This window comes from Mus musculus, chromosome 7 (assembly GCF_000001635.26).
Source record: "Mus musculus strain C57BL/6J chromosome 7, GRCm38.p6 C57BL/6J".
NCBI lineage: Eukaryota > Metazoa > Chordata > Mammalia > Rodentia > Muridae > Mus > Mus musculus.
The window spans coordinates 6,953,790-6,977,094 of record NC_000073.6 but is presented as its reverse complement, the minus strand read 5'-3'; the positions used below and the strand labels follow the sequence as shown (position 1 = coordinate 6,977,094).

The window sequence follows — 23,305 nt, the reverse complement described above, 5'->3', positions numbered from 1 at the left end:
CGTGCCAGTAACCCGGAAATGAACCACGGCTTGTTAGATTATTGGGCTCACGCACAGCGTAGTCTGGGTAATGTGGTCTTCATAGGTTTTTCTCACGGTGTCCGACAGGACTAACAGTGCGTAAGTCTCGCCCAGTGTGAAAGACGTTAAAAGTCCCAGTTTCTTTCAAATGTGGGGGCATCTAGAAGATGGAGTTTGTGGGAAAGGACTCACAGATAGGGGTGAGACTGGCATTCTTCAGCCAGTGAAATAAAGCTTGGGAAGCAAAGGGATTTTTGCCCATCTAAGGGTCAGTGCAAAGGTGTGGATCCCAGCACTCAGCGGATCTCATGATGTGTCCCTTTTAGACACTGCCTACGAAGATCGTCTTCTAAGACAACAGAAAATGTAGCTTAATATTCTTCATGAGGAAGATGGAAGCCTCACCTCAACATATTTGTTGCATCACCCTTACTGACCTAGGGCTTGCTTGTGTGGCAAGAACAGCCTCGACAGATGCACGACTCCTGATCTGTGAAGGCTAGGTGGTAAAGGGTAGGTGGTGGAGAGGCCTTCCCAGTTTATCCTCTCACTAGCTTCCCTCTTCTTTCTGAGATATATAAACTCTATATTCTCAACTTCCAGCCAGGCATAGCGGTACTTGCCTATGATTTCAGTACTTGTGAAGTGGAGATCGAAAGATCAGGAGTTTGAGGTCATCCCAGCCCTATAGTAAGTATGAGGCCAGCCTGGATTACATGTGACCTTGTCTCAAAAAAGACCAAAACCAACAATAAAAAACTTCCCTGAAATGACTTTCTTTAGTTCTGCATATGAATGTGATGCCTAGTTTGGGTGCCTGGTCTAAGTCACTTAACATAATGGCCTCTGTCTCCTTCCATGCTGTTGCAATTGGCAAGATTTAATTATTTTATATGGCTGACTAGTGTTCCATTATACATGCATACCACATTTTCTTTTTTTTTTTTAACTCTTTTTATTTATTTATTTATTTATTTATTTATTTATTTATTTATTATATGTAAGTACACTTTAGCTGTCTTCAGACACTCCAGAAGAGGGCGCCAGATCTCGTTACAGATGGTTGTGAGCCACCATGTGGTTGCTGGGATTTGAACTCTGGATCTTCAGAAGAGCAGTCGGGTGCTCTTACCCACTGAGCCATCTCACCAGCCCCCACATTTTCTTTAGGCATGAACATATAGGTTGATTCAATTTCTTGGCCATTCTGAACAGTGCTGCAACAAACCTACAAGAGCAGATACTTCTTCACCATCTTGATTTTATTTCCTAAGGTATTTTTGGTGCTGGTGCTGGTGGTAGCAATGAGTTTTCTGTTTGTTTATTTTGTTTGTTGGAGTCAGTGTTTTGTTACATGGCTCAGCTGGGCCTCAAACACATGGTCCTCCTTCCTCTCATCTTCTGTGCTTGGATTACAGGATTGCACCATTCAGCTATTTCCTCTGGATATACAACCAGAAGTGGGAATGCTGGGTTTTATTTTTCTTCCCTTTGAGCAGAGCTTGAACTCAAAGCCCCACCTCCACAGTGACACACTTCCTCTAACAAGGTCACACCCACACCAGTAAAGCAACACTCCAAATAGTGGCATTCCCTACGGCCAAGCATCCAAACACATACATCTATGGGTGGCCCACCCTATTTAAACCACCATGGAAACAAATACAGGGCAGTAGTTTGGGAAACTATATCGTACGGCATGTTCCAAAGAAATTCTGATCTTTGTGGGGTTTTTTTGTTTTGTTTTGTTTTGTTTTGTTTTGTTTTTTCAGTTCCAAGCAAATCTTCCTCCCCAGGGATATCTTGGCTTGAAAAAAAACAAGAAATGGATGATTTCCAGGTGAGATTTTTATTTTATTTTACTTTATTTTTTGTACAGGACCTTGAATTTCGTATCTGGCAAATAGCTTTTTACTGCCAAGTTATATCCCCAGCCCCACTGGTAATTTCTACTAAAACTTGAAATCAGGTGGGGCTGGAGAGATGGCTCAGAGATTAAGAGCACTTGTTGCTCTTGCAGAGGACCTGCGGTCAATTCCCAGCATCCACATGGTGATTCACAACCATCCATAACTGCAGTTCTAGGGAGTTCAGTATCTGCCTGTAACCTCTGCAGACACCAGGCAAGCATGTGGGGCACAGGCATATATTCAGCCAAAGCATTTACACACATAAAATGAAATAAATCTGAGAAACAAATAAACAAAGGAAACCCTTGGAAATCAGCTGGAGTGGTGATACACACTTGTATTTCGGGTACGTGTTGGGTAGAGACAGATAGTGAAGACCATCTTTGACTATGTAGTAAGTTCAATGCCATTCTGGGCTATGTGAGACCCTGTATAGGAAATAATTTTAATGGTAGTAGCTTTATTCTATTCCTGTTCTAGCTCCCAAGTAATTGACACAGAGACATATTAAATTTATTAACATTCTTTAAGCACAATGCCTGGGCAGATACTCATCTATTCTAATCCAACTTTGCTAGTATGCCAGTTCCCAGCCACAGGTCCTGTGTTACTTGCCATTTAGTCTCACCCTGGTTTCACCAGGGGAAGAGTGGGAGGAGAAACCCACACCCTGCCAGAGTTTTACCTATTCTCTGGTCTGTCAGGTGTCCACTCAGCCCTAGGTGGGCATTCAAGCCTCTGACCCACTTTTCAGGGGGTGGCCAAGGGGCAGCCCTACCTGGGAACCCTGGGGCTACTTTGCTAAAGCCACCAGGGTTATAGGAGAGAAGGATGAGGGAAGAGGTTCTCAACAGATCTTGACTGGAGCACAGGAAGGCCTTCTAACGGGAGATTAGAAACGTCTCATTAGGAGAAAGCCTGTCCCATCCTCCAAGCGCAGTGGGCCTTGATGAGCAGACATTCTATGCTTTTATAGCTTTATTATAGAAAGGCAGGGAGAAAGGGGGGAGGGGAGAGGAGATGGAGGGGAGGGGAGGGGAGGGGAGGGGAGGGGAGGGGAGGGGAGAGGGGAGGGGAGGGGAGAGGGGAGGGGAGGGGAGGGGAGGGGAGAGGAGAGGAGAGGAGAGGAGAGGAGAGGAGAGGAGAGGAGAGGAGAGGAGAGGAGAGGAGAGGAGAGGAGAGGAGAGGAGAGGAGAGGAGAGGAGAGGAGAGACAAAGAGAGGGGAGAGAGAAGGTGAGAGTGAGGGGTAAGAGGCAAGAGAGAGAAGTAAGAGAGCAAGAGAGCAAGCAGGGGCTTGCTCTTTTTATGGTCTTTACTGTTGCTAGGTAACTGGGGAGGAGTTTAGCCTGAAGGTCAGAAGCTTGGGCTATTGTCTACATGACTTTTAGCCTTGCTTCTCTTCTGGGGGTTGGGGGTGGGGCAGTAACTTAGGCAGGGGCCAGAGTTCCAGGAGCAAAAGGGAACCATGTCATGTAGGTGAATTATCACCATTTCCGGGGTTCAGACCTCAGTTTAACTGGGGATCAGCCTGTCTGTGCATAGCCCAATGCCCCACATCCTCCCTCATATCAAGGGTGGTCAAGGCAACCCAGAGGAGGAAAAGGGTCCCAAAAGCAAGCAAAAGAGTCAGGGACAGCCCCATTCCCATTGTTAGGCTTCCCATAAGAACACCAAGCTACACAACCATAACAGAGGGCCTAAGTCAGATTCGTGTAGGCTCCATGGTTGTTGGTTCAGTCTCAGTGAGCCCAGGTTGGTTGATTCTGTGGGTTTTCTTGTGGTACAGTGGCAAGTTTCTACAGAAGGGGAATTTGCTATTACAGGGGAGAGTGACCTTAGAGGACGTCACTGTGAGCTTCACCCCAGAGGAGTGGCAGGAGCTGAACACTGAACAGAGAAACTTGTATAAGGATGTGATGCTGGAGAACTTCAGCAATCTGGCCTCTGTGAGTGACAGAGATGACTGCCTGAAGTCTGAAATACACAAGCACCTGCTTGAGGGTGAGCAGATTGGCTTCCAGACCGCTTTTCACTTTTGGGGTATCCTACGTGAACCAGGATTAGGATGAAGCAGGAAAGGAGTGTGGTTCCGGGTTTTGATGTTGTTTTATTGTTTTTCCCCTATTTTCGTGTGTGTGTGTGTGTGTGTGTGTGTGTGTGTTTGTGTCTGTCTGTCTGTCTGTCGGCCTGATGTGTATATCCATGTGTGTGTGACTGTGGGCTTGTTCACATCATGGTATATACCAGGTGGAAGTCAGAGCTTGACAACCTTGGAAGTCAAGCCTCATTTTACCCTTCCACCTTACTTAAGACAGTGTCTCTTGTTCACTACCAAGTACAGCAGAGCCTTCCAGGTTTCTTCTGTCTCTGCTCTGCTGACATTACAGACATGTCCCTACCATGTCTATTTTTACCTGAGTTCTGCAGACCCAGACTCAGGTCCTAACCCTTGTACAGCCATCTCTACAGCCCTTTTGCTTTTTTTTTTTTTTTTTTTAGAATTATTTATTATTATATCTAAGTCCACTGTAGTTGTTTTCAGACATACCAGAAGGGGGCGTCAGATCTCATGACGGATGGTTGTGAGTCACCATGTGGTTGCTGGGATTTGAACTCAGGACCTTTGGAAGAGCAGTCAGTGCCCTTAACCACTGAGCCATCTCTCCGGCCCATTGCTGTTGTTTTTTATTTAAAGATAATTTTTCTGAAATGTGTGTGTGTGTGTGTGTGTGTGTGTGTGTGTGTGTGTGCCATGTGTATTTGGGTACATGTGAAAGCTATAAGAGGGGCATCAGATCCCCTGGATCTGGGCTTATAGGCATTGTAAGCCACCTGAGGTGAATACTTGGAGCTAACCTGGGATCCTCTGGAAGAGCAACAAGTGTTATTAACTGCTGAACCATCTCTCCAGTCTTGATTTGTTTTACTTTTAGTTATGTTCATGTGAGTACAGAATAGGGTATCTGTTTAGCTTCTGTCAAAATCTCTTGACTAATACTAGTGGCAGTTGTCCCTGGGAGCCCACCTGCTTGGTGGCACATAGCTGATCAGCCACTCTCTCGCTAGTCTAATTCCCTAAGACCAGAATGGCCCCACTCAGTGATTTGTAACATATGTATTTCAAATAACAAGAGTGGAGAGTTTCTCACAGAACATTCTCTGTAATCCAAAAGACCACGGTGTTGAAAGGCGGTTGGAATGTCCATGAGTATGGAGACGAGTCTAAAAAGAGGAGTTGTATCAGGCCACAAGAAAATATTCACTAGGGCTGGTGAGATGGCTCAGTGGGTTAGAGCACCTGACTGCTCTTCCGAAGGTCCAGAGTTCAAATCCCAGCAACCACATGGTGGCTCACAACCATCTGTAACAAGATCTGACTCCCTCTTCTGGTGTGTCTGAAGACAGCTACAGTGTACTTACATATAATAATAAATAAATCTTTAAAAAAAAAAAAAGAAAATGTTCACTAAACAAAAAGGTACCACACATGAGACAATGTTTCTCCCAAGCAACGATGATGTTCCTTCAATCATCATACTGAACACTGAATCAGGATCTCAGTGTACAGTATACCTGGAAGTCATTTGAGACATCATTTTTGATAGTAAGTGCTATAAGTCTGCTCTTGTGAAACACCAGAGAACACACACAGGAGAGAAACCTTGCAAATGTGCGCTGTGTGAGAAGGCTTTTGCCCAGAAAGCAAATGTTCATGAGAGAATCCATGCTGGGGTGAAGGCTTACAAGTATCACCTCTGTGACAGGGCTTTTGTCCAGAAGAAAAAACTTACTCAACGTGAAAAACTCCACACTGGGGAAAAAAATCCTATGACTGTAATATATGTGGGAAAGCCTTCACTCTGAAGTCAAACCTCCACGTGCGTCAGAAAATTCACAGTGGAGAGATCCTATGAGTGTAATGAATGTGGGAAATTCTTCAGCTGGATCTTTATAAAAAGCCCCATACGGGGCAAAAAAAACCTTATAAATGCTCTATGTATGGAAAGGCCTTTGCTGACAAGTCATATCTTGACGGACACCAAAAAAGAATTCACACCCATAGGGACTTTGAGCACTTCAAAAAAATACAGGAAACTGCCCCGTTATAGGACAGCATGGAATACTCCTCCCGAAAATTGACTGTAGAATGTTCTAGCATTTTGTCCATCACGGAGTCTACCACAGAGAACACAGGGTGCTTAAACTCACAGTGACTATCTTTTTAAGGATAGGCTTAGCTCATTTATTCATAAATGCTTGTCTTTTTTAAATGTATGTGTATATATGTGTGCCATGTGTGTGCAGGTGCCTGGGGAAGCCAGATGACATCGGGTCCCAGTAAGTTACAAGTGATTGTGAGTGGCCTAAATTGGGTGGTGTGTCTTGACTTTATTCTTCTGGAAGAGCAGCAAGTGCTCCTAAATGCTAAGCCATCTTTTCAGCCCCTGTTTTGCTATTTTTTAAAAATTTATGTATGTATTTTATATGTGTGTGCCTGTGTGTGTGTGTGTGTGTGTGTGTGTGTGTGTGTGTGTGTGTGTGTGTTTGTCTTTTGCCTGTATGTATGTATGTCTGTGCCACATGTGTGTCTGGTACACATGGAAGCCAGCAGAAGGTATCAGATCTCCACCTGTGGATGGCCACGTGGATGCTGGGAATTGAACCTAAGTCCTCTGGAAGAGCAGACAATGCTCTTAGCTCTTATGCCATCTCTTCAGCCCCTGGTTTGATGTTTTTGAAATGGAATCTTATGTTACCTAGTCTGGGTTTGAACTTCTGGGCTCAGGTGATCCTCTTGTCTAAGCCTCCTTAGTATCTGGGGCTTCAGATACACGACACTATGCCTGCCACTCAGCAAATATTTATACAGTGCCTTTTGACAAACATGACTGAAGAGATACCAGTAAGCCAAATGTATCCAAAACCTTCATGAAGTTTTTGTTTGTGTTCATGGAGTTTTAGTCTAGTGACTAATAACCAGTGATAGCCAGTGAACTATTTCTTTGATAGTTCACATCAGAAAATGTAACATTATATTGCTTAACAATATGTTAAGCAGGTTGGTTGTATATTTTATTTAGAACTTGTTGCTGTTGTTAAATAAATTTTAAAAACCTTGCAATTCCAAGTGATACTGTAAGTAACACTGTGTGTGTGTGTGTCTGTGTGTGTGTGTGTGTGTGTGTGTGTGTGTGTGTGTGTTACACACACAATACTGGGGATGGAACTTGGGGCCTTACATATGGGATTCACTTACTCTAATAACAAGCTACATCCTCAAACCAACCCACTAGAAGTCTTAAACATTGTGAAAGGAACCTAGGAATGATAGCACATGCCTGTAATCTCAGAACTTGAGAGCTGGAGACAGGAACATCAGAAGTTCAAGGTCAGCCTACAGTGAGATGGCTCATCGAGTAAATGGGGGTTAGCAACGTGAGTTTGATTCCTGAGACCCACATGGTAGGAGAGAACTGACTCCCACAAATTGTCCTGTAACCTCCATCTATGAACTGGTACACACACACACACGCACACACACACACACACACACATGTTCAAAAAGGTGTGGGAGTGCTAAGCAGAGGACTCCATGGTGAAGACCATGTACTCTCTTCCAAAGGACCTGCATTTGATCCCTAGCCCCCATGCTGAGTGGCTTGAAGTGACCTGATGTTCTCTTCTAGCTGTGAAAGCACCTACACACATGGGGAATACACAAAGACACACTGGCATAAATAAATAGAAGACCTTGTTTTTATTCAAATGGTTGCAAAGAAAGGAATGGGTAAGCATCTTGTTTGCCTTTTAAGTCCCTGTATCTCCCACCTCGCTTGAGTTTTCATGAGAGAATAATTTATCTCAACTGGTAAAATAGGAAAAGCAATCTATAATGGTAGCCCAACCAATTAGTTTCCAGATTTTGTTTTCTGGGTTTTTTTTTTGTTATTGTTTTGGTTTTTAAATTTTATTTATGTATATGGGTACACTGTCACTATCTTCAGACATACCAGAAGAGAACATCAGATCCTATTACAGGTGGTTGTGGTTGCTGGAAATTTAACTTGGAACCTCTGGAAGAAATTAATCTGCTGCAGGATTTTGGTCACTTCTGATTTGCCAAGTCTCCTATAAGTGTGACTTGCAAAGCCAAGGTCACACAAGACTCTGGAAGGTAAAGTAGCCAGAAGATAACATCTTGAACTAGTCCTTTGTAGGACTTATGGTCTCATGTTAACCTGGGTTAGCCTGGAATCTGCCTTGCGTGAGATTATAGGCATGTGCTAAAACATCTGGCTATGCTATAATACCTGCCATTCAGCCAAGTTTAGAAGATGGTTAAAATACGTGTTTAGTAGGCTAGGAAAGGGTAAAGTGCTTATAACCAAATATGAGGGCTAAGATATATTCCCAAATATGTAACTGACTCATATAAAAAGCTGAGTTGTAGCAGTGTGGTCCTGTGATTCACCAACTGGGGAAAGGGAGACAAAAATATCCTGTAGTTTGCTGGTCAACCAGTCTAGCTGATTCAAGTCGTTTTAAGTTTCATGAGAGACCTTGTTTCTAAAGAGTTAAGGTGAGTAGAGAGGGGAAAAGATACCCAACATCAAGTTCTGGCCTACATATACATATATCACATACATATATACACACACATAAATGTTGAGACATAGAGTGTTCAAGAAGTTTTTGGAAACCGTAGGTAATGTCCATTTCAAGTTCAGTAGTTGGCTCTAAGTTTATTAAAATCATGGTTAATTTATGAGTTATATTGTGTAGATTCACTTTGCTTAAATATACATACATACAAACAAGTATGTAAGATAGATAGATAGATAGATAGATAGATAGATAGATAGATAGATAGATAGATAGATAGATGAGATAGATAGATAGATAGATGGATGGGGGTCTGTTTGTCTAGAACTCTCCAGACCAGGCTGATCTTGAACTCAGAGACCCACCTGCCTCTGCCCTCTGAGTGCTGGGATTAAAGGTGTATGTCGCTGGGTGGTGGTGGCACACGCCTTTAATCCCAGCACTCAGGAAGCAGAGGCAGGCGGATTTCTGAGTTCAAGGCCAGCCTGGTCTACAAAGTGGGTTCCAGGAAAGCCAGGGCTACACAGAGAAACCCTGTCTCGAAAAACCAAAACCAAAACCAAAAACAAAAAAAGAAAAAGAAAAAACAAACAAACAAACAAAACAAAAAAAGAAAAGGTGTGTGCCACTACTATACCCAGCCTGTTTTTATTTTTTTCCTTTGAATTGCATTTTTTATTTATTTGGAGGTAGCACATAGAGGTCAGAAGGCAGGACTACTCGTGGGAATCAGTTCTCTGCTTTCCTCATAAGTGCCCCTGGGATCAAACTCAGATTGTTAGCCTTGGCAGCAAGCACCTTGACCTGCTGAACCACTCCCCTCACCCCTCACCCTTCGTCCCATTGTTTTGATATGGAGTCTATGTAGCTCTGACTGGCCTCACACTCACTATAAAACCTTGAACTCTTTGTCCTCCCTCACCATCTCCTAAATGCTGTGATTATAGGTTTATGTCACCACTACACCTGGCTTATGTGGTGGTGAGGATAGGACCCAGAACTTCCTTTATGTTAGATAAGCACTCTACCAAAGGAGTTATGTCCTCAGTTTCCTGACACTTAAAAAAAAATCTTTTAACTGCTAAAAAAGAATTATTATTTTTTAATTGTAAGCATGTTCTGGAGCCGTGGTTCTCAACATTTCTTAATGCTGCAACCCATGTTCCTCATGTTGTGGTAATAATACAGTTCCTCATGTTGTGGTGATCCCCAACCATAAAATCATTTTTGTTGCTACTTCATAAGTAATTTTGCTACTGTTATGTATCGTAATGTAAATCTCTGATGTGTTGTGGAGTACGCTTAAACACAACGTGAATCCAATGACTCAAACAGCAGATCAATGCAGATGAAAAACATTTATTGTAATTAAGCCACTACTGATCAATCATAGCCAAAGAACAGACTCAGAAGCTGAACTGCGACCAGAAGAGAAATTGTACAACATATTTATTTAAAGGACAAGACCACAACTCGAGGGGGACGGGGTAGGCTGTAGCATTACTCTACCATATTTTGACACAAGGGGCTGAGCAAGGGAGTTTTCACCAAACAGGTTAGGAGTAGGTTCCTGGACCTGGGAACATGAACTTAGTATGTATGACTCTGCCAGCAAGATGGAGTTGTTCTTGAGCTGTTTGAACTCAGACAACTGTTTCCCCATAATAGAAGCTGCTCAGCTCTTGGGAAGTCCCCAGCTTCCCTACGGCCTGGGAGCTTGAACTTAGTTTCTCCCTATGATTCAATGGAGTCTGAAAATGAAGTGGAAGTATTTAAAGTAAGTTTCTTTTGCTTGCTCTCAACATACTGCCTATCATATGTGATCTCCTGCGAAAAGGTCCTTTAACCCCCACCCAAAGGGATAGCAACCCACAACCTGAGAACTCCTGTCCTAGACTAATCTTTTCCCCCGAATCACCCTCACTTAATTTTGCCTTATATTTTATAAATTACCAGGCTTTTAGTATTTAATTAATTTATTTATTTAGTGTAGGAGTGCTGTCTGCATGTATACCTACTTACCAGAAGATGGCATCAGATCCCTCTATAGATGGTCCTGAGCCACCATATAGTGGCTGGGAATTGAACTCAGGAACTCTGAAAAAGCTCCCAGAGTTCTTAACAGCTCAGCCATTTCACCAACCCAAATTAGATGTTTTCTTTTTAACGAATTTATATACATTTACTTTGTGTGCATTGATGTTTTGCGTGCGTGCATGTCTGTGTGAGGGTGTCAGATCACGTGGAACTAGAGTTCTAGAGAGTTGTGAGCTGCCGTGTGGGTGCTGGGAACTGAACCTGGGCCCATCTGGACGAGCAGCCAGTGCTCTTAAGCCTGAGCATCTCTCTCTCCAACTAGTAGTTTTCTCATAACCTCAAAATGTTCTAAACTTTTGTACATGCTCTTATATAGTATATTAACACTGTGAATGTTATAAGCTTTTTAAGACTAGCCACAGGCTATGAATATATGGTACCCCTTTGAAGGTAAAAATTGAAGCAATGTTTTTAATACATATAGGTGTTTTGTCTGCGTACTACGAAGCCAGAAGAGGCCAGTTGATCCTCTGGAACTGAAGGTACAGATGGTGTGAACCCATGTGGATACTAGGGATTGAACCTGGGGCCTCTGAAAGAGGAGAAAGTAATCTTAATCATTTCTCCGGGCCCGAAGAGGAATTTGGGGAATAACACTTGTATGATGGTTTGCACACGGATGCATGCACATGTGAAAGCCAGAAGACACCCAGTGCTGTCTTCCTCCACTTTCCATTTTTAAATACAATCTCACTGAGCCATACTCTTACCATTTTGGCTGCTGGTTGGCTAGTGAGCTCTGGAATCTGCCTTTGCTGTCCAATGCTACAGTCATGGCCATCTATGCCCATGACCACCTTAAGTGGGTGCTGGGGATTTGAACTCAAGTCCCCATGCTTGCACATGACCCTTACCTACTGAACTATCTCCCTAGACCCTTGAAAGTGACTAATTTTTTCATGTTTGAATCACTATTAGATGTGGTGTTGGTGTCTCAGATCAAGCTACACACCATGTAGACAGTGACACCAACTTATTGTTGCCTTCCCCTTGCAGCCCAGAACCAGGGGAAAGCATGCGCTGCTCTTTAACTGCTTTATGGCATGGGGCTCTTGGAAATTAAGGGGAACCTTGCTTTCTCTTCTGAGCTGAAGGTTCTCTCTTTAGAATCCCACTCTGCCGTTTGTGGTATTACTATTTCTAACGAAGCTCTCACCTGCAGGACAGTCTAACACTTATCCTCTACCTTGAACCACCCCATTTTCTCATGTCAATCCTGATTTAAATCTTAACAAGTATATTTGGCACTTTAAAGTGCTTTTAAATTCTCATTGTGTTAGGCATGGTGGTGCAGATCTTCAATACCAGCACCCAAGAGGCAGGGCAAATCTCTTGAGTTTAGGGGTAGCCTGATCTATACAAAGTCCCAAGCCAGCCATATAGTGAGATTTCAAAAAAAAAAAAAAAACAAATTTTAGGGGATAGAGAGATGGCTCAGGGGTTAAGAGTACTGGCTGTTCTTCCAGAAGTCCTGAGCTCAATTCCCAACAGCCTCATGGTGGCTCACAATCATTTATAATGAGATCTGGTGCTCTCTTCTGATGTGTAGGCCTACAAGAAGGCAGAACACTATATATAATATATATATATATATATATATATACACACACACAGTAAATGAGTAAACCTTTAGAAAGTTAGATTTTATTCATCCATCTGTTTATGGGTGTTCATGTGATAGCTTCCCTAGAGGTCAGAGGGCAACTCATTAGAGTTGGGTCATGGGGCTTGGTGGCAGGTGTTTTTACCCAGAGTCCTTAGAGTGCTTTTCAATTTGCAAATACTATCTATTTCATTTCCTGTGTAACTTTAATGTACCCTGTAATTCTGAGAAGCACAAAACCAGGTGGTGGGCAACTATATGATCTCATCGATGAATCACAAACACACATGGAAAACAATGGTTTTAATAAATTGACAAAACAACAACACATATGAATTTAGGGAAAAAAATGAGGAACCTCTGGATGACATGAGCGATTTATATATACACTAAAATTTAATAGGACACTCCACACACTAAATAAATGTTTCTCAAACTTTTAAGTAACTACTGGTATTGTTTCTGACATTGAACCCCAGCATTTGAACTTGTAATTGGTTCCTTGCTGTGTTGTATTGGTTCAGAACAACGTTTAAAAAGCATCATGCTTTGCTCATACGGATAGCACACACACTAAAATTAGAATGAAAGCCAAGAGATGGCTTAGTGTTTAAAAGTGGAAACTGTCCTTGCAGAAGACCTAAGTTCAGTTCCCAGCACCCAAGCCAGGCAGCTCACTCTCACTTGTAATTCGCATTCCGGGTGATCCCATGCCTCCTGTCTCCAAGGACACATGCGCTCACACCTAACACAGGTATTGGGAAGTCAAGCTTGGGTCCTCTATGGGAGAAGTTTGCACTCTCAACTACTCCACCATCTCTCCAGATCCCTATTACGTTAACAAATGGTACTCTCAAAATGATGAGTTTTCTTAACATCTGTGAATAAATTAAAACCACCACAAAACAGGAAAAGCACCATTTAGCCTTATAGGAAAGAATGGTGCATAGCCTGCATCAGCAAGGCCTGTGTTTCTGTTCTAATATGTCCGTTCGTTGTTTTATGTCCGTTCGTTGTTTTATGTCCGTTCGTTGTTTTATGTCAAGTTTTCATCTTGAGCTATGTGACTCTTCTTCATTTTAGGCAGGATTTAGAATTCTTCCAGGATGTATGTAAGGCCGTTAAGCAATGTTGAGAAGTAATCTATGTCCCTCTTTTCCTCCTTAGATGTGCTAAGGACCTTGCACTCAGATGCCTTTTTCAACAGTTCCTCAAAAATCTCATTATGCATGTAAAAGAAGATGTATCCGCTGTTTAGCCTGTTCTCCTGAATGGAGGGATCTGAACTCTCGAACACTTGGACATCACTGTAAAGGAGCCAGGCTTGCTTTTGAAAGTCATACACATCACTTACGTAATGGCCTGAATTTGGGGAGCTCCCAAAGTGGCTGACCACACTGACGAGCCTGTAATTCTGAAGATCATCTCCCATCTCCCCATCTTTGGAATCATCAGAACCAAATGCAAAGGAATGTGGGTCATCTTCCTGCAATTCTGGAGACCTACTCAGGTCCTTCTCTGGGTCTTCCTGAGAACTAACACTTGCAAGGGATGCCGGTAGGAACAAACCCTTGATTCGACTTCCATGATTCTGGTAGAGTTTTGACAACTCAGTGTTAGTGCGGCCATCTGACTTTCCATATATGTTAATTTTCTCATAGTTCTTAAATTCTGGATTCTCTGGAACCTCTTGAAGACCCATCTCTGCAAGACCTGGATCTTGGATGCTCAGAGGCTCACAGAGCATAGGAAGGAAGCTGTATCCGTCACCCATCATTGAGTCAGTTGCTAGTGATGTCTTTTGTCTGAGTATCCGGTTTTCTGTCTTCACTAGTTCTGGCTCCAGCATGGAGCCACTTTCCAGGCCTCTCTGCTGCTGCTCCTCACTTGCATCTTCATCCTCATACATTATCTGGAAGCTTTGTATTTCAGCATCCACACTGGATCCAACCTGTAGAACCATGGGGTCACAGGATTCTGAAATCACCTTCTTAGATAACATTGACTGGTTGAAGATCCCAGGCATCATCCCTTGAGAGACATCTGGGGATGTATTAGCCAAGGGAAATGGTAGCTTCCTGTTTTCATGGCAGTGGGAAGATATATTTAAATACTTAGAAATCTCAACTGGCTGCTCACTCTTCACTGGCAACAAGTCAGTGGTAACTTGGTAGCGTTTCAGATGAACAATGAGGACCCTGGGGAGTCTCCTCAATGTGTACTTGAGAACAGAATTCTTGTTCTTACATTTCTCACAGTTATGCTCAATTTTTTCTGGTGTAAAGAAAAGATCAAAAGACTTTTGAATTGATAGAGGGTGTGTTTTTGTCCCATGGTGCAGGTCAATGGAGAGGTAATTACTCACTTCGGTTTTGATAGTAGCCTCACCACAGCCTTCACAGATGATGGAGCTATGCAGCTCAAATTCAAAATTAGCTCCAACGGGACAAACAAACCTTTTGGTGCCAGCAGACCCAGCACATGTGTTTCTCCTCTCAGTATCCCACATGGCATTTACTTTTTCCATGTTCAGTTTCAGCTGGTCTAAACACAGACTTAAAAACTCATGGGCATCGTTCTGTTCATTGCCCGAGAATGTGTCTGCAACTGTGGAAATGGACTTCTTTACACTGGTGAGTAACTCCCCCTTGATCTCTACATCCCGAATGTCTTTCAAGACAAGGAGCTGGCTTAAGGGCATGATAAGGTCATCGTAGGAGACTTTCTCCCATGGGATGCCTTGAGTGAGTAAGTCCTTTGCAAAGGTTGGAATCCCAAAGACAGATTGCAAAATGGAATTCATGTAACAAGTATTTCCCAAGTTTGGGAAGCCTTCACGTTTTAGTTGATTTAGGTAAGGGTCAGGAAGAGATTGGACTCCATTATGTGTTATGATCTCCAGTCCAAATATTGATACATCTCTGTCATCAGAGCATGTCGCGATTGGAAGGATAGTGCCATCCAGGTTAGCCCTTCCATAGGATTTGGAATTGAAAGCAGGTTCAAGTTTCCAATTGCTACGCTTTTCTTGTTCTCTTAAGGTCACAGCTTTCTCTGCTTTGCCGCCTCTGTTCCTGGAATAATATCGCCTGGATTTCTTTTTTTGGTCAGGAGTATTTTCTTTGGGAATGTCCTTGTTCACTTCTGCGCTGGAGGAGGATGGTTCTGTCTTCCTCTTTCTGCCTTGTTTTTCTCCTCTCTTTTGGCCGCCCGTGGTGTTTGACATAGAAAGTGGCATCTTGCGGGACAGTGGTGTCCCACTTTCTGGAGTGGTATTCAGGGATCCACAGGCTGCCTCCTGGTGCTCCCCGCAAAATGGATCACTGCTTTCAAGGTCATCCTGACTACTCATGGGCTCCATGGGTTGCTGGGACTCACATGGAGTAGACGAATCCAGGAATGACTTCAAATGTTCAACATCTGCAGAGGATAACTTGTCGATGAGTAAGGATGTGTCGTCTCTCAAAGTTAAATCCAGATGATACAGTCCCAGCTCACCACTAACCACTACGCCTGTAACATTATCACCCAGCTGAAACACCCTTCTCCTTTCTTCCAACTTGAAAGAAACCACCAGATTAACTTTCTGTTTTCTTTCTACTATTTCGATGACTGCTTCCTTCCACTGAGATGCCCTGGTGTGCTTGCTCCTGTTTGTGCTGCGGATCTGGACCAAACCATTTATCTTTAGGTGAGCCATTCTTTCTTCACAAAAAAGCATGCACAATCTAAAAACAAAACACAAAAACACAACACACATAGGCACTGTAACTCAAAATGCATCTATTATAATGTTGGGTGGGGGGCTGGTTAAACTCTTAACTGACCACCATCAGCTTTTAGTCTTCTCTTTATGCCTTAAGTAAAACACTATGGAAAAAAAAAACAAAAACTTACTATGGAAAAAATTTAATATTTGAATTTTGGTTTGTTACTTACAATTCATAAAAATTGGAGTTACTTATATCCTTTTACTAAAAATCAAGTGTGTGTGTGTGTGTGTGCATTTGAGCATGTGTGTGCATTTGTGATGTGTGTGCATTTGAGCATGTGTGTGCATTTGTGCGTGTGTGCATTTGTGCGTGTGTGTGCATTGCCCTCAGAATCCAGAAGAGGACACCAGCTCCCCTAGAACTAGAATTATAGGCAGTTATTAACTACTCAGTGTGGGGGGCTAGAAACTAAACTCCAGTCCTCTGTAAGATAGTGTGTGCTCTTTACCATTGAACCATCCCTTTAGCCTTAATTGTGCCCATTCTCTGGAGAACACGATTGGAGCTCTCCCCTGTTGCAAAGTTAATTGTGACCGTTAGTTCTATTTGTCACCTTGCCACAACCTATGATCACCTGGAAATAGAGTCTCATTGCATTTTTATCTAGATCAGGTTGGCCCAGGGAGATTGTCTTGTTTAATTACTGTGGAAAGACCCAGCTTGAAAGGGACTGTGGCACTACTCCCCAGTCTGGGGAACCAAACGAAGTTAAGAATAGAGACAGATAGCTGGGCATCAAGCTCCTACGCCTGCATTCATTCTCTACCTGTTAGCTGTGGCTATCACATGGCCAGCTGTTTCTAGTTCCCTACACCATCACTTCCCTGAAGTGACAGATGGTGTGACTGTGGACTAAAGTGGACCTTTCTCCCCTGAGTTTGTTTGCTTGTCAGTCAGAGTGCTTTATCATAGCAATAGAAATGATAACACCAAGTACCAGAAGTAAAATGCTGTGGCGTTGGGCTCCGGGGCTTCTGCTCTTTTCACTGGTGAGGCTGAGACAATGGAAGTTTCTGCCAACCTCTAGTCTCTCACGCAAATGAGACAGTCGCAATATGAGGTTGAGTCGCCAAAGTTGTAAGTGCTGGCTTTCTGATTGCAGATTCCAGACGCAGACCCAAGTCCTGCAGTGGTTACAATGGTAATAATCAAGGAGTGTAAAAGAGCAAACATATATTTGGACTGAAGATAAGGCTCACATTTAAGGCACTCAGTATGCAAAAGGGCCCATATTCATTCAATCCTCTCTCTCTCTCTCTCTCTCTCTCTCTCTCTCTCTCTCTCTCTCTCTCTCTCTCTCTCTCAACCATTGTGATTGTATCACTATAATTCCAGCACTTGAGATGCTAAACCAAGAAACAGACAGACGTGAGACAAGAATGGGATATGTGATGAGACGGGCATGGGGTGGGGGGCAGAGAAGGGATCAGGGAAAGAGAAAGGAAAGAGAGAAGGGAGTCAGTCTGAGGCTAACCAAGACTACTGGTGTTAGACTGGTGTCAAAAAACTAAACACAGCTGGCAAGATGGTCCAGTGAGTAAGGGGCTTGCTGCACAGCTGGCAAGATGGGTCCAGTGAGTAAGGGACTTGCCACCAAGCCTGACGACCTGAGTCTGATCCCTCGCACCTAGAGGTGGGATGAGAGAGCGACTCCTGCAGACTGTTCTCTCCCCTACACACTCACGCTATGATGTGTAAGATTGCAGCATATACAAATAAATATATATATTTAAAAAAAACTCCACAGGCAAGTCACCTGGAATCCTAGCACTTGGGAGGTAGCCCATCTCTGTGAGTTTGAGGCTAGCCTGGTCAACATAGAGTTCCAGGATAGACAGGGCTACATAGAAAGACCTTGACTCAAAAACAAAAGGATTAGGGTAAAAACAAAACAAAATAAAATAAAAACTGCATAAAACGAAACAAAATCCAGTGGAGCAGATACACCCAGAATTCTCCTTTATCCCCAGGAATCTGAAACAAAGCATGGAGATGTGTTTGCAAGGAGAGATGAGAGGTGTGATGAGGACAGTCTAATACCAAGTGAAAACTAGAAATACTAAACTTTAATTTCTAAAAAAAGAAAGCGAGAGATTTATTTACTTTTAGGCTGGCTGTGGTGACACATATGGCTTTAATTCCAGGATAGGAAGGATATGTGACTTGAAGCTAACCTGGTCTACATAGCCAGTTCCAGGAAAGCTACATAATAGACTTCAAAATTATTGCTATTTTTATTGCCTAGTGTATGGGTGTTTTGCCTGCTTGTATTGTCTGTGCACCACATGCCTGCAGTGCTCATACATACCAGAAGAGGACAGCAGATCCCTTGGAACTGCAGTCACAGAGGGTTGTGAGCCACCATTTAGGTGCTGGGACCTTAACAGCTGAGCCATTTCTCCAGCCCCTGAACTTAGAATTGGTAAAGGAAACTAACTAAAGACCCTAATATATAACACTAAAGGAACGTATTAAGGGACAGAGGGAAAGCCTTAAGATCCACAGATATAACAACTGATGATGTAAAAGTAGTTGTTTTTGCTTTGTTTTTTTGAGACAGGGTCTCACTGTGTAGCTCTGTCTGTCCTGGAACTCACTATAGACCAGGGTGGCTGTGAACACATAGAATCCTCCTGCCTCTGCCTCCCAAGTGCACTGCCACACCTGGGTTGCAAAAACAGACCCTCAAGATTAGCATAGCATACAAATGAAAGGCCTCAGAAGGGACCAGAATCTCTCTGCTTTGGCTTGAGGATTGCGATCAATCAGACCTTTGAGTAGAGAAGGTATAGCAGTTATCTCCAAAGAATGCCCAAAGCACCACCCCTCCACAGGCTAAGAAGGAGGCCACCTCTAAAACCGCTGTGGACATGGGTGGCAGGAGGTGACTTGGACTCAGACTTATGATAGCACAGCTAGCCTGGCAGGAATGGAATTATTCTTTTTTGTTGTTTATGTTTTATGTCTTCTGGTTTTTGAAACAGGATTTTTCTGCGTAACTCTGACCATCTTGGAACTTGCTCGGTAGACCAGGCTGGCCTCCAACTCAGAGATCCTCCTGCCTCTACCTCCCAAGGGCTGGGATTAAAAAAAAAAAAAAAAAAAAAAAAAAGGCATGCACCACATCCAGGCCGGGTAAAATATTGCGCCACTGCCCAGCTGAGATATTCTGAAGAGACACTTGAGTTCCTTCATTTTGTCTATCAGAGCGTTGAGACAACAGTTACCAAGAAATGGGACTTTCCCAAGAATTTTTTCCCCCTGCCCAGCATAGAATTATGTAGACCAAGTAGGTTGGCCTCAAACTCAGAGATCTGCCTGTCTCTGCACCAAGTGTGGTGGGATTAAAGAGACCTGTGGCAGAGCTGAGTCCCCTGTAAGAACATAAAGAGAGCTATATACAATGAAACCTCAAAACAAAAACAAAGACAAAAACAAACAAACCAACCTCACAGTGGACACGATCAAATACAGAATCATTGGGACTCAAAGGCAGTATACTTCTTAGAAGACTCAGCCTAACATCTTCCCTTCTGACACATAAAAGGCCAAATGGGTCTCTCACAGGACACACCATTCCATGCCCTTGGAAATCTCAAAAGATGTTTAGATGCTCTTTTTTGCTTTTGTTTGTTTCTTAAGACAGGGTTTTTCATGTGTGTGTGTGTGTGTGTGTGTTATAATACAAATATATACATTATATATAATATACATAATATATACATAAATATGTACAATACATATATATATTATATATATGTATATACACACATCAATATATATCGATGCTTTGATTTTCAAGACAGGGGTCATCTGTGCAGCTCTCACTGTCCTAAAACTCACTCTACTTTGAGGCTGGCCTCAAACTCAGCCCTGCCTGCCTGAGTGCTAGAATTAAAGGCATGAGCCTTTTTCTCTCAGTCCTATCTTACTTATCTTTCTTTGTGTTATCGAGGCAGAGTCTTGGTATGTCTCTCTGGCTAGCCAAGAACTCACCAGACCAACTGACTGACCTTGAACTGGAGGCAATCCTCCTATCTCTGCTTTCTTAGGGCTGGGATTTCAAGCAACTATTAGAATTCCAAAGCCTTTAGTGTCTTATTAACTTCAGCTTCCTTTTTCCTCCTTTTGTTATGAAGTGCAGGTTGACTCTCAAACCTAAGGACAGATGCTCCCATCCAAGCTCATGGGGGCATTTAGAACCCCAAAAAACACATTATAAGTAGGACTCTAAGAGAGAGAAATGGGTAGTAAATACATCTCCTCTCTTCAGTTCCGGACACTGTTCATGGGACGGTGCCACCCATAATTAAGACAGATGCGGTAGCTGTGGTAGGTCATCATGGGCTTACCCAAAGGCTGATTTATCTAGGTAGTTCCTCGGGAATGTCAGACTTGGCTCCCAGTTGACCCTAGAGTTTGAAATATTAATCATCTCAACCCCACCTCTTGTCAACTTGACACCCAAATGCATCACTTTGAAGCCATAATTGTCCTTCCCTTTGTCCTCATATGCTCATAGACACCTAACAACACAAAATGCATTCAATCTAATTTCAAAAGTCCTTGTAGCTTTTAACAATACCAACCCTGTCAAAAAGTCCAAGCTAGCAAGATAGCTCAGCAGGTGAAGACACTTGCCACCAAGCCTGAGAACCTGGGACTCCTGTTATACAGGGAGAGAACCAACTCCCGAAAGTTGTCCTCTTACTGCAACACCCATGTGTTTTAGACACACACACACACACACACACACACACTAAATAAATGTAACACGTCCAAAGTCCATGTCAGACACTGAGACTCAAGGCAGTCTGAGACTTAATTGGCAGCTCCTGTTAACAGTTACTTTTTTCTGGGTGGAGAGATGGCTCCGTGGTTGAGAGCACTGGCTGCTTTTTCAGAGGACCTGGGGTTCAGTTCCCATCCGGCATATGGAAGCTCACAACTTTCTGTAACACCTGTTCCAGAGGATCCAACACCCTCATATATACATGCAGGCAAAACATGACTGCTGAGGCAGAAAGAGCAAAAATTCCAAGCTGGGTGGATGAGAGAGGCAGGTGGAATCTGTTGAGGTCGAGGCCAGCCTGGTCTCCATTGTGAATGCAAGGACAGCCAGAACCAGATTTTAAAAAAAAGAAAAAACAAAAACAAAAAAACAAACAAAAAAACCAACCTTTTGTTTTTGCAGTGGTATTGAGTACAACAGGCTCACAGTTGAAACCGAGAAACAGAAAAGGATTCTGTGGCAGCCTATCCCCCACCCCAAAGAGACAGTCTAGACAGGAAGCCAACAAAGACTGTAGCTGGGATCCTGAGAAGTAGTTCTGGCAGGGGTGGGGGTGGGGAAGGACTCCGTTTTCTTTAAGGGCTGCCCATTGAAGTTTGACCATGACAAATTAGATGTGTCTTTGTGTTTTGTTGTTGTTTCTTTTCTTTTCTTTCTTTACAGGTGGTCACAGGTTGGGTGGGGGAGGGGTGGACCTGAGAGTGAGGCACAGGACACCCATAGCGACATAGAAAACCCGTCTTAAGAAGAAAAAAAAAGAGAGAGAGAGAATCAGTCCCTCGAGCCAGGTGTGGTGGTGCATGCTTTTAATTCCAGCACTCAGGTGGCAAGAAGCAGGAGGAGCTCTGTGAATTCAAGGCTGAGGGCTAGCCTGATCTACAAATCAAATTCCTTGACAGCCAAGGCTGTTACTCAGAGAAGACCTGCCTTGTCTCAAAAAAAAAAAAAAAAAAAAAAAAAGAAAGAAAGAAAGAAAGGGAGGGAGGGAGGGAGGGAGGGAAGATTCTTAGGTTTACCATGGTGGCATGTCCTTAATGTTGGTACTGTAGAGACAGATGAGCACAGATATTTATAAACAAGTTCCAGGCCAGCTAGGGCTACACAGTGAAACCCAATTTCAAAAACAAACACCTCAGGAGCTTTGGGTTCAGTCAGCAAAGTGCTTCTTTACCACGCACAAAGCCCTTGGTTTGATCCCCAGCCACTCATAAATGGGGCTTAGTGGTACACACCTGTAATTTCAGCTCTTAAGAAGTAGAGGCAGGAGGAACAGAATTTTAAATTAAGGTTATCCTCTGCTACACATTCAGGAGTTTGAGGTTGGAGTGCACACACAGGTCCCCGATCACGCCTCCAAAACATTCAGACTACAATTCAAAGGACTCAGGACATAGCTGTAAGAACTATCAAATTGTTTCAAATTCAAAAGCTTCTTAACAGCAGAAAGAACAACGATCAGATGGAAGAGACAGATGGAATGGAGGTGATTGGCAGCCATTCTTGACAGGAGCAATAAAAACATCCAGCTTATATAAAGACCTTAAAACCAACCAACCAACAACAACACCCAAAACAGAACAGAGTATCCAGTCACTGAGAGCACAAATGCATTCAACAAACAGTTAAAAAAAGAAACACAAGTTACTATTAAAATACACGATAAGTGCTTAACATCTACAGTCATCAAGAAAATAGCCGTCAGCCGGGCATGGTGGCACACACCTTTAATCCCAGCACTCGGGAGGCAGAGGCAGGCGGATTTCTGAGTTCGAGGTCAGCCTGGTCTACAAAATGAGTTCCAGGACAGCCAGGACTACACAGAGAAACCCTGTCTCGAAAAAACCAAAAAAGGAAAAAGAAAATGGCAGTCAGGAGCACAGAGGTAGCTGGTCATACATAGTCTTGAACCCTTTAATCCCAGCCCTCCAGAAACAAAAGCTGGTGAATCTCTCAGTGAGGCCAGCCTGGTCTACAGAGCAGGTTCCAGGACAGCTAGGGCTACACAGAGAAACCATATCTTAAAAAACAAAAACCAAAATCAAAGCAAACACACACATATATTACAAAATGTAAACAACAACAAAACCCAATAGGTAAATAGATAAAATAAGATGAAATTGAAAATAATATTAACTAGATAAAATGTAATACATATTAAAAAGAAAACTTACAAACAGAACTACCGTGTGACCCTACTATACCTCCTGGGTGCTTATCTGAAGGAGTCAATGTCAGGGAACAACATAGGGCCTGAACACCTATGGTTTTCACAGAACTATAGAAAACCAAGTTGTGGGATGAGCCCAGATGCCCACCTACAGGTGAACAGAAAGCTAAAACAGGTGAAGAGATAAATGAGCATGAATGTCCGTGAACACGACAGTTTTATCCAGCCAAAAAGAAGAACAAAATTACATTAGCAGGAAAATTTGGAATGGAACTCATTTTAAGCAAGCCCAGCCAGATTCCAAATGACAAGTATTTCATATTCTTTTTCATAGACAG

The 23,305-nt window shown here is 43.0% G+C and overlaps 1 protein-coding gene and 1 long non-coding RNA gene across 19 annotated transcripts in view; one reads left to right on the top strand and one right to left on the bottom strand.

Annotated features, from left to right (window-relative positions):
* Positions 1–432: 432 nt before the first annotated feature.
* On the top strand, positions 433–21,410 carry Zim3 (zinc finger, imprinted 3). Its single transcript, NR_036631.2, has 7 exons — positions 433–534; positions 625–711; positions 1,794–1,861; positions 3,756–3,933; positions 11,057–11,114; positions 13,403–15,926; positions 21,203–21,410. It is a non-coding gene; the product is annotated as a zinc finger, imprinted 3 (long non-coding RNA).
* Usp29 (ubiquitin specific peptidase 29) overlaps positions 9,875–23,305 on the bottom strand; it is a 236,662-nt gene continuing 223,231 nt past the window's right edge. For 14 of the 18 annotated variants that reach the window (XM_017322427.2, XM_017322419.2, XM_017322425.1 and 11 more), the window contains 2 exons: positions 16,946–17,132; positions 9,875–15,963 (listed from right to left, as the gene is read on the bottom strand). In XM_017322427.2, the coding sequence (XP_017177916.1) occupies positions 13,326–15,956 (2,631 nt within the window). In that variant the 5' untranslated portion in view covers positions 15,957–15,963; positions 16,946–17,132 and the 3' untranslated portion in view covers positions 9,875–13,325. The remainder of the gene's footprint in view (positions 15,964–16,945; positions 17,133–23,305) is intronic. The other 4 variants (NM_001290994.1, NM_001360501.1, NM_001360502.1 and 1 more) reach the window with 1 other exon arrangement.